Source organism: Triticum dicoccoides, chromosome 4A, assembly GCF_002162155.2.
Source record: "Triticum dicoccoides isolate Atlit2015 ecotype Zavitan chromosome 4A, WEW_v2.0, whole genome shotgun sequence".
Taxonomy (NCBI): domain Eukaryota; kingdom Viridiplantae; phylum Streptophyta; class Magnoliopsida; order Poales; family Poaceae; genus Triticum; species Triticum dicoccoides.
This window is the reverse complement of record NC_041386.1, coordinates 254,405,207-254,416,112: the sequence shown is the minus strand read 5'-3', so window position 1 is coordinate 254,416,112 and position 10,906 is coordinate 254,405,207. Positions and strand designations below refer to the sequence as shown.

At 43.0% G+C, this 10,906-nt stretch overlaps 1 protein-coding gene across 2 annotated transcripts; it reads left to right on the top strand.

The window, feature by feature from the left end:
• The first annotated feature begins 452 nt into the window (after positions 1-452).
• Positions 453-9,113, top strand: LOC119285749 (sister-chromatid cohesion protein 3-like). 2 transcript variants are annotated; one of them, XM_037565082.1, is made up of 22 exons: positions 453-637; positions 730-910; positions 1,767-1,879; positions 1,969-2,061; positions 2,216-2,379; positions 2,465-2,701; positions 2,879-3,023; positions 3,123-3,301; positions 3,905-4,047; positions 4,146-4,273; positions 4,369-4,542; positions 5,448-5,609; positions 5,689-5,889; positions 5,960-6,097; positions 6,201-6,401; positions 6,516-6,660; positions 6,782-6,888; positions 7,047-7,187; positions 7,790-8,055; positions 8,133-8,257; positions 8,366-8,638; positions 8,719-9,113. In XM_037565082.1, the coding sequence occupies exons 1-22, from the start codon at positions 605-607 to the stop codon at positions 8,730-8,732; spliced, it is 3,363 nt and encodes a 1,120-aa protein (XP_037420979.1). In that variant the 5' UTR covers positions 453-604; the 3' UTR covers positions 8,733-9,113. The 2 variants fall into 2 exon arrangements, with proteins under 2 accessions (XP_037420979.1, XP_037420977.1); XM_037565080.1 differs by having other exon boundaries at positions 8,363-8,638.
• Positions 9,114-10,906: the final 1,793 nt, after the last annotated feature.

The window sequence follows — 10,906 nt, the reverse complement described above, 5'->3', positions numbered from 1 at the left end:
CAACAACATGCACGTGCACACACACGCACACACGCAGCAACACACATGCACGCACACACACACGCAGCAACACGCACGCAACACACACATACACACACACACGCATGCAGCACATGCATAGGCACGCAACAACGCACACACGCGTGCGCACGTACACACGCAGTAGCAAACACACACGCAGCAGCACACATGCACACACACATGCAGCAGCAGCACACATGTACGCGTGCACCCACACATGCAACAGCACACGCGCGCACACACATATCGTATGAAGGGCAAAATCGTCTTTTCAGGTGTCATTTAGGCTTAAAATGGACAGAAGTGTCATATAAGAAATAAAATTTAGGACTAGTGTCAAATAGGGAAGAAAAACTTTTTTAGTATCAAATAAAGAACCAGATTTTAAGACAGTGTTAAATAAGGAATTTTCTCAGAAAGAAACACGAGGCGGAGTCGATCAGTTCACGCCTGCCCCCCTGCCCCTCCAAACTCGCTGCCTCTTCTTCCCTTTTCCATTTCCCTCCCAAACACGGACGTAGAATCCCGAAATCTCTAGGGTTTGCTCTCCCCGCGTCACCACATCCCCGTCCCCCCCTCCCGAATGGCGGAGACGATAGCCTCCATGCGCCGCCCGGTAACCCTTCTCCCTCCACGCGGTCGCTGAGCAGCTGGATCCCGCTGATTTTGGCTAGTATTTCTGATTTTGTTTCGTGCGTGCGTTTGCAGAAGCGTGGCCGCCCGCCAAGGCCGAGGGAGAGCGACTTTGTGACCGGCGAAGAGTTTGAGGACGAGGAGGAGGGGGAGGACCACGCGGAGGCGGCCGATGGGCTCGCGCCGCCCCGGTCTAAGCGCAAGCGCGAGGCGTCCGCCGCCGCCGCCGCCGCGCTCGAGGATTTGACCCTCATCGGTAAGGGGCATGTTGCGTTATTAGCCGTTCTGCCTGGAGTGGGTTTGGCGGCTGCCGCGACTGGGATTCTGTGAACCTGCTGCTAGGGTTTACCCCTTCCACAATATGGAAGTCTAGCTTTCCTGCTAATGTGATTTTAGTTGGGATTTATGGTGCCGAACGCTGCTTCTGCTGTAACAAGGATAGATTAACCCCGGTGTGTTTCTGCACGGTGAATTTTTGTTACATATGTGTCTGTCTAGTTTGCCATTTACCGCCATTATGTGCTAAATAGTTGGGTTTGAGGATTTTTGTTACATATGTGTCTGTCTAGCTGAAAATTGTCAATTCGTGTCATTTTGATCCCAATGGAACTCTGTCATCTATGAACTATCACAATTCACAATCCGGTTATTTGCCTCCAGTGGCAAAATTAGAAATTGTTGAGAAGCCAAGAACTGACAAGAGGCATGGATATGTTACGTGTAAGGACACATGGTAAGAGTAATGATTGTTAGATTTTCATGAACTCCATGCGATTTATGACTTACAAAGACTTTGGTGACCTTGTCCAGGAATATTTGACTCTAGACCATCATAACAGGAATGAGTCATCTCATATGAATCAATCTAGTTTTATTGATAGTTATTAATTAGGTCTGCAGAATGCATGATCGTCCTCAATATGCACGGTCCTTGCCTTATTTCCACAGTTTACTTCAACATGATGCCAGTGGCTTGTAGGAACAACAAGGCTTCATGTTAATTTAAGAAAATACGTCGAGATGTTCCTAGATTTAAAGCTTTACCTCAATGTAACAAACGATATTCCATCTTTCATCTCCGCTTGGTTTCCTTACAAACTCGCAACTTGCAGACATAGTCAAACATAATGGCAGGCTAATCAGCCATGCTGTCAAAAGATTGGTCGAGGATTATGAATCAAAACCAAAGTCAGTGCTATTTCAGATATTAACAATGTTATTTGAGGTAATACTAACTTGATACACTACTTATTGTTCTAGTTAAATTATAGTTGCAACGTTATTTTCATTAACCTGCAAATCTTACAATGACAGGTTTGTGGCGCCAGACATGATATATATGCAAGCGACCTTCATGAGGCAGCTGTGGATGACATTGTATTCAAACTAGCTGAGCTAGCAAGAAAAGTATCCTATTGTGAGATTTTGAAAGGAGAATCATCATCTGTGGCCATTTCAATTATCCAATGCACATAATCTATTTATCTACCCTATATTGTTCTACTGTTGTGCATATATGCTCTCTTCTGTTTGAGTTTTGTCAATCTTAACTTGAGAACAGGGTCTGGTGGATGATAATTATAGCTCAAAAAGGAAGGACCTTAAGAACTTCAAAGAAAATCTTGTTACCTTTTGGGATAGTTTGGTCCTTGAGTGTCAGAATGGTCCATTATTTGATGATAACTTATTCACGACAATCAAGGATTACGTGGTTGCAATATCATGGTAATTAGGTCTCACCAGTCGCCATCCTTATTTTTTCCTTAGTCTTGTATACGTGTGTATAAGGTGCTAATTTGTTGTGCTTCAGTACTCCCCCAAGGGTTTATCGTCAAGTAGCTTCATTGGTTGGGCTCCAGCTTGTGACGTCCTTCATATCTGTCGCCAAGACTCTCAGTGGACAGCGTGAGACCACCCAAAGGCAGTTGAATGCAGAGAAGAAGAAGCACAGTGACGGCCCAGCTGTTGAATCTCTCAACAAAAGGCTATCCATTACTCATGAAAATATTACATATTTGGAGGAATCGATGCGTAAAATATTCAGTGGGTGAGGCTTTCTATTAGAGACCACTCACCCAGCCTTTTATTGTTTACTTAATTAAGTGTTCTAATCTTTCTTAAGTGATAGTATATTCATCGGTATCCAGAATCTTGCACATGTCGTGCAATCTATACTTATCTTGGTCTAGCAGGCAACTAAACACTATTATTTTGCCACATGCAGGTTGTTCATGCACCGTTATCGGGATGTTGATCCTGAGATCCGAATGTTATGCATAAAATCCCTAGGTATTTGGGTTGTCTCATATCCATCACTGTTCTTACAAGATATATATTTAAAGTATCTTGGGTGGACACTGAATGACAAGGTAAAAAAGGTTTAATTCATTGATTAATTGTGCCCATTGATACCTTCTCTGTGATCAACGAGATTTGCAATCTTATTTTGTGCACTTCTTTGTTTATAGAATGCTGGAGTTAGAAGAACTTCTATTCTTGCCTTGCAAAGCCTGTATGATGTAGATGACAACATACCTTCTCTTGGTCTCTTTACGGAGAGGTTTTATAGCAGGATGATCCAGCTTGCTGATGATATTGATATTTCAGTAGCTGTGCCAGCTATAGGACTCATCAAGCAATTACTTCGGTGAGCTCACTTTCTCATGGCCTCCGTACTGAGGTTTCACAGCAAAATCTTTTGTGTGCCCAGTTGGGGTAGTTACCGCGCAAGTTCACATATTTTGCCATAGCCTTTTTAAGATGTGCTAAGAGTTGGGTTTGTCTAGCTTTTGATATCAAGGCCTGCTTATGAGGTTTTGTATGTACAAGTAAAATTCAATTTCAAGTAAGAAGTTCCGAATACTAATTTCTTGGATATCTGGCATAACATTCCTGTTGTCAAATGTTATATACAAGGACTGATGATTCCATTTTGAAATACGGGTGCGGTGTTTGTTCAAATGTTTTCATCATTCACTATCTGCACAGTGCACCGATTGCATCAATTTCTATGCCATCAGTTAAATTCTTTCATTTTGGATGTTTGAATGACAATTGGTTCAAAGCTATTTCATGAAAACACAAGCTTAAACATACCTGCAACTGGCTAAGCCGTGGCACTGGAAGTAGGAGTTACGTATTCAGAGCTGAAGCTCACATGTACAAGGCTACGAAAAATTTCATCATGTAGCTCAAATGCTTATGTGATTCTTGGAACATAAATGAAAAGTATTGTTTCCTTGCTTTGCAGGCATCAACTTTTGAGTGATGATGATTTGGGTCCCCTATATGATTTGCTTATTGACGAACCTCCTATGATCAGGCGTGCAATAGGGGAGTTAGTTTATGATCACCTGATAGCACAAAACTGCAAGACCCCTTCTGTAGCTAGAGGTACTCGTGTCTTGAAGGATTGAACTCTTGTGCTACCCTGTCTTCTTATCAAATAGTACTTGATTACTTCAGCCATTGATTATCCTAGTGCATTCCAGATGGGAACAATGAATCCTCCGAGATTCACATTAGTCGAATGCTGCACATCTTAAGGGAATTTTCGGATGACCCAGTCCTGAGTTCTTACGTCATTGATGATATTTGGGATGACATGAAGGCCATGAAAGTATGCTCCTCCGTTTATGCAACTCTATTTGGAAAAGATTGTACAGTGTTGTCAGTGTGACATTCTGTCACAATTACATTATTTTTGTTCTTCAGGACTGGAAGTGTATAATCTCCATGCTTCTTGATGAAACTCTGATAGCTGAGCTTACTGACATGGATGGAACAAATCTAGTTCGGATGCTGCGAGCCTCTGCTAAGAAGGCTGTTGGGGAAAGAATAGTTCCTGCAACTGACAATAGGAAGATGTACTATAACAAATCCCAAAAGGTATCAGTATCATCTGTGGTATCGTATAGTATTGGTGCAAAGTCTCACTGATTCATAATCTCATGGATAGTTTTAATTTTTAAATATCTGTAACATTGCCAACGGTGCTGTTGGCCTAGTTATTTCTTTAGTTCCAGTTTGCTAGATGTCATCTCTTCTAAGTACTAAGTAGTACTCCCTCCGTCCCAAAATTCTTGTCTTAGATTTGTCTAAATGCGGATGTATCTAGTTACGTTTTAGTGTTAGATACATCTGTATCTAGACAAATCTAAGACAAGAATTTTGGGACGGAGGGAGTACTACCTACATAAAGTAGGTTTGTTCCATGGGGTACTTCAATGTTTGGTTCCTGAGGCACAGAAAATGTCAGTCCTTCAAAAGTTATGTTTGAGAGTCTGATTAATTTAACCCTTCTAAATTTGTACCATGTCATCTCTATTTATGTAAGTTGCATTAGTGAATCAACTTCTGGAGATTAGCCCAGTGGTCTAAATTGGTAAATCATCCAGGATTGTGAAATTAATATTAAAATGGAAATAATACTGGTTGAATATGACCACCTTCTGATAAACACATTAGTGTATGTGTTGATTGCCAACTTACCTTTTCTATCATTATTAAGATGGAAAATGTTTTTTTGTGTGGGAGATGGGAAATCTTTTAAATTGCGCATTTTAAGCATCCAGATCCTACACATTAACCTTAATTTTTCTGATTTTACACCCTTTTCATGGTTTCCCCCTGTCTAGTTCAGCTTTATACTCCTTGATGTTGTTCAAGTTCTTCCTGTTGAACTCTGGATTATATATTGCTCATTATGTTTATTGATCTGCTATTTGTTCTTGTAAAACTGACACTTAGTTCAATTGTATCCTGCGGCATTACTAAAACATAAAAGTTTACAGGAGATATTAGAAAATAGCAAGAGTGACATAACCAATGCCTTGATGAAGAGGTACCCGCAACTTTTGAGAAAATACTTGCCTGACAAGGCCAAGATATCCCCTCTAATTGATATGATGATGCTTTTGAAACTTGAGATGTACTCACTGAAGAGGCAAGAGCAGGTCAGTTGCAAAAGCTATCACTCGTCCTTCTCATTCATTTTTTTATTCGACCAATAATCTTGTTTATAATTTGGTTCAGAATTTCAAGGCCGCCATAGATCTCATTGTTGATGCCTTCTTCAAACATGGTGACAAGGATACTTTAAGATCTTGCATCAAGGCAATAGCTTTCTGTTGCATGAAGTGTCAGGCGGATCTTCTAGATTATGCTGAAAATAAACTTAAGATTCTTGAAGATGAGTTGGTTTTGAAAGTCAAAACTGCGATCAAGGAAGTAGAGGTATGTCTTACTCATGCTGTCTGTATATGTACTGGAGCAGAAGATAATATGATGACTGTCGGCTTTGCAGGCAGGTGATGATGAATACTCTCTCTTGGTTAATTTGAAGCGACTTCATGAACTTCAATTGTCAAAACCTGTTAAAAATGATGGTTTATTTGAAGATATGTACCGAATCCTCAGTCATCTAAAAGAGATGGATAATGAGGTATGAACCATTGCACTGTTGAGATATTACTATTAGCACTTCAATCTTCCTTGCAGAATCAACTTTAAGGAACATATTGAGGTAATACTTGATGCTTGATTAGGTAAAGAGCTTTCTCCTCATCAACATGTTCCTTGAAGTAGCATGGTGCCTTCATGCAATTGGCGTTGAAAACCCATCTGAAACATCTATCGAGGGACTTTCTTCCAAGCAAAGGTCCCTCCTTGAACAACTCTATTATTTCTTGGTGGTTCTGTCCAATTATCAGAAAGAGGGAAGGAGCACCACTGTGCTTTCCTCCAGAGTAAGCCTTCTGAATTAAAAGTCAGCGAAGAGAGGAATGCATTATTTTTGTAACAATTGTATTCCTGCACTTAAGTTGACCCATTGACCGTTCAATGCCTTCTTTTGCTTCCAGGTCTGCATCATTACTGCAGAGATGTGGTGCTTGTTTAAGAAGTCAAAGTATTCTTCAACAAAGCTAAAAAATTTGGGTTATCTCCCACAATTAGAATATGTTCAGAAGTTTTGGAAACTATGTGAACAGCAGCTGAACATATCAGGTTATCTTGTCACACGCTTTTCTACTTCAAATTTAAAATATCTGTCCGGAATGGCGTTTCAAGAAATTTTGTTGCCTGGCTTCTTGCTAATTACTGAAATCGGCCAACTTTTCACCCTCAGATGACACAGAAGATGAAGACGCAAACGAAGAATATATTGAAGACACAAATAGGGATGCTGTCATGATTGCAGCTGCAAAGCTACTGCTTGCTGATACAGTTTCAAAGGTTTATACTGCAATTTCTGCCTGCGATAGGGGTTCTCATGCAACATTCTTCCAGATAGTTTGTTGGAGACTACCTTCTATGCATCAAACTTGGTTTACGTCCGTAGCGTTTTCTATTGGCAGATAAATGAAATTTGCAGCAATTTATTTTGTTTGCAGGATTACCTTGGCCCTGAGATTGTTTCACACTATGTATCTCATGGTGCAAGTACGACAGAGATCATCAAGCATCTCATTACCGCACTAAAGAAAAATGCAGACAGCGATATAGCTGCTCTATTCTTTGAGGCATTGAGACGGGTACTTTTGTTTATCTTTGAATGCACTTGCTATTTATTCACAAATTTACAAGTAGGTGGATATTTGTATGGTGTCTTATCTGTATGAACATCCTGCAATTTGTTCTCTGAATTACCCAATAACCTATCTTGAAATAAATAATAACTAAAAACCGCATCAGGAAATTATACTCATCCTGCATTATCGAGGATGCCATTAGTGATTGAAAATCAACTGATTGTAAACCAGGAACACATGGGGTCCTGTTGGTAACGTGGTTTGCTATTGTCATTGTATCTATTTAAACTTGTTTTTCATCTTTTGCAATGTTCTAAAGAATCACCTCCAAATATGTACTCCCTCCGTTCCGAATTACTCGTTACAGAAATGGATGTATCTAGATGTATTTTAGTTCTAGATACATTCATTTCTGCGACGAGTAATTTGGAACGGAGGGAGTACATTGTTTGGACATATGTGCTGACAGGAATGAATGGTAAATGCCTTTATTTTTGTAACTCACCTTTGCATTTGATTTTGTTAATTTATGTGCCATTAACATATACTCTTTATGAAGCGTCATCTATCTTGTGTCAATCATTGTTTGTTTTTCATCTAATTAGGCGTACGAACGGTATATGACCTATTTGCGCGAAGGAGAGAACCAAAACCTGATAGCCAAATCTTACTCGGAGTGTCAAGATCTTGCTAATCGGCTTGCAGGCTACTATGTTGGCGCTGTTCGTATTAAAAACAAGTCTGAGATCTTAAAGATTATCCAGTGCGGTGTTCAATTTGCCTTTGTGGACCTCCCAAAGCAATTGTCTTTCCTCGAGGCTGCTCTTGTGCCATTTGTTTCTAAACTTCCTTCGTCAGATATACCAGACATGTATGTTTTTAGCCCTGTCATTCGTGGTGCTGCCCTGATTTTGTGTTTCATTCTGAGTAATCTTTGTTTGCATGTAGTTTGACAGATGTACAGAAGAGGGCACAGGATATCGATATGAATGAAGATCCCAGTGCTTGGCGCCCGTACTTAACCTTTGTAGAACACTTACGTGAGAAACATGCAAGGAATGAGGTTTTCCACGGTGAGTTGAACTCTCTCTCTCTCTCTCTCTGAGCTGTAACTTAGGTTCCAGAACCACAGGAAGCTTTTCTTGTAGAAATTGTGGCTGATAGTGTTTCTGATCCAGAAGAAAAGGAGGAAAAGCCTGTAAAGCGCAGGGGCCGCCCGAGGAAGCCTAGAGATGAACCTGTGAGAAATCTTTTTGATGGAAACAAATCTAGTGATGAAGAGTCTGTTAGTGACTCTGACCAACGGGGGCATGGTGGAGATGACGATGACGAGGATGATGCTTTTGACCAGCCTTTGATCAACACGTTTAGGCCTTCCGCATCCAAGCTAAGATCGCTGAAGGGGGTTTCTCAACAGGGAACAAGCAGTCAGAGAAAAGCTCCTACGGCTTCAGGTAAAGTTGAAGGTTTTGCTCTTACCGGTTTATGGTTTCTTTCTGTCTGTCCATTTCCTGATCACAGCCTGTAATCTCAGGAAGCAATAGCTGATGAGGGTATGCACTAAGTCAGTCCTGTGGATCACGCATGACGGACATTCAGTCTCTAGTCGATTCAATGGACAAGGAGTTGCCGTGATCAACTCGTCACTCATGCGGAACAACAACGAACGGCCTTTGCTTGCTGTCAAATGTTTTTGTTTCATTGTGTCTAGGTGTCGTAGATGATTGTACTTAGGTGCTCACCCTCTTCTATAAACTATGTGCTTCCCCACTGTATATTATCTTGTGTAGTAACATTTGCAAGGGCCGGGTTTTCGTTTCCTTAGCGGGGGTCATTTCATGCATATGTACCCCGTAAGTATGTTGAGCTATTTGTTGGTAATGAAGAGTTTAATCAAACTACATAGCAGAAAGTGATGCCAGCAAGTTGTACTTGAATGAGACTTTGTTGGTACAAGTCTGAAAAGAGTCCTATTCTAACTGAGCTGCACTGCTAAAATAGAACTGATCGACAGAAGACGCCAGTGGCAACGTAACAACTCGAATCCATGATGCAGCTAAGGGTCTGTTCGTATCCTCTCGAGCTAAGGGCGTGTTTGGTTGCCCTGCTTGGTTGGCTGCATACACTTTTAGACTTGCATGGCATGATGTTTAAAGCACTCTTGGGCCTGGCTCCTTGGGAACGCGGTCATGCTCGAGAAGCTGCGTTGCTTCCTGAAGCACCGGTAGTTATTAGCCTCACTGCTCCCTCTCCCCACTCTCCCAACTCTAACAGGCGGCCGTAGATTGGAGGAGAGTAAGAAGACTTTTGGACTCCATCACCGGCGAGCAGATCATCACCTGGCCTGCGATAATGGCGATAAGCACTTTTCTGTTCGTCATGCACTACTTTTTCACGTTCGATCTGGTGGTAGATTCGATCCACGACGGAGAGGGGAATGGGGAATAGAGGTAGATAAGCATGGCAGTTCATACGAGTTCATATTAGTTCATGCAAGATCGGAATAGAGGTAGATGCGGATGGAGTAGAAGGGGGATTTGGGGATTGGGAGTACACAACAGACATTGGCTAACCGTGGCGGCCGTTGAGGTGTGCGGAGCGGCGGGTCGAGTGGCTGGCCTTCATCTTCTTGTCCATCGCCGTGCGGGGCGGCGGGTCATCGTCGTCCTCGGCGGAGTCGAGGTCGATCTGCCAGGTACGACGACCTGGCTCCGACGCCCTCACTGGCATCTGCACCGGTTCTTCCTCCTCCTCAGGCTTCCCACCGATGACTGCCGGCGGCACGATTGCCGTCTCCTAGTACACTGCGGCAAGACGGTCATTAGAAGCCCAGTAGTTCTTGTACTTGGACCACCTCTTCCTCTGTTTAGCGTCATCGGAGACGGCCTGATTCATGGCCCAACGAATGATGTCGACTGCCATCACGCCCTTCGCTGGGTTAGGAATCAGCGTCTTCAACTCTTGTGCAGTGGCCCTCATGAGCACTGCATCAGATTCCTTCTGCATGTCAGGCATGGAGCCGAAGTTCGAGCACACCTCCATGGTGTTCTCGAACTTGGTGCGGTCACCAACCGACCATCCGAGGAAGAAGGCCCTCCAGCCAATACCCCAAGGGAAGGGGTTGGCGTTGGAGCTGGAGCTGGAGCTTATGGCGATGGAGAGGAGGAAGGTTGATAGTGAGAGAAGAGAGGGGGTGTGTAAGTAGTGATGGTCAGGGTGAGTAAATATAGGCGCAATGAAGAGAAGGAAGAGTGACAGTCATGCAGTTTTGACCACATGCTCTTCAATAAGCCATGAACTCTATGCTGTGCCTGGCTCCATGAATTGTGTGCAGATCGAGGAGAGCAATGAGATGGGCATGGAGGTGCTCCCGGCCGTTGACAACGAGGGCAAGCGGCCGATTCATCCAATGCCCAAGGTGGTGCTGCTGCCCACCGCCAAGGAAGAACCGAAGACGCCAACGGTTGGCGACGACGAGCGCATGGAGGAGCCCCCAACAACAAGCGCCACAACTACGGCCACTACCATGAGGAGGGTGGCCCAACTCACTTCTGCAAAGTGATCCTTGCACCGAAACTTGAGTGCATCCCCATGCCCCTGGACTTCACCAAGCACTTCGTCGCGGTGCCGACGGAGTTCAAGCTGAGGAACAACACCGACTGCTCCTGGAGGGTGACGGTGAAGCTGATGCACGACAGGGTGACCCTGAATCAGGGTTGGGC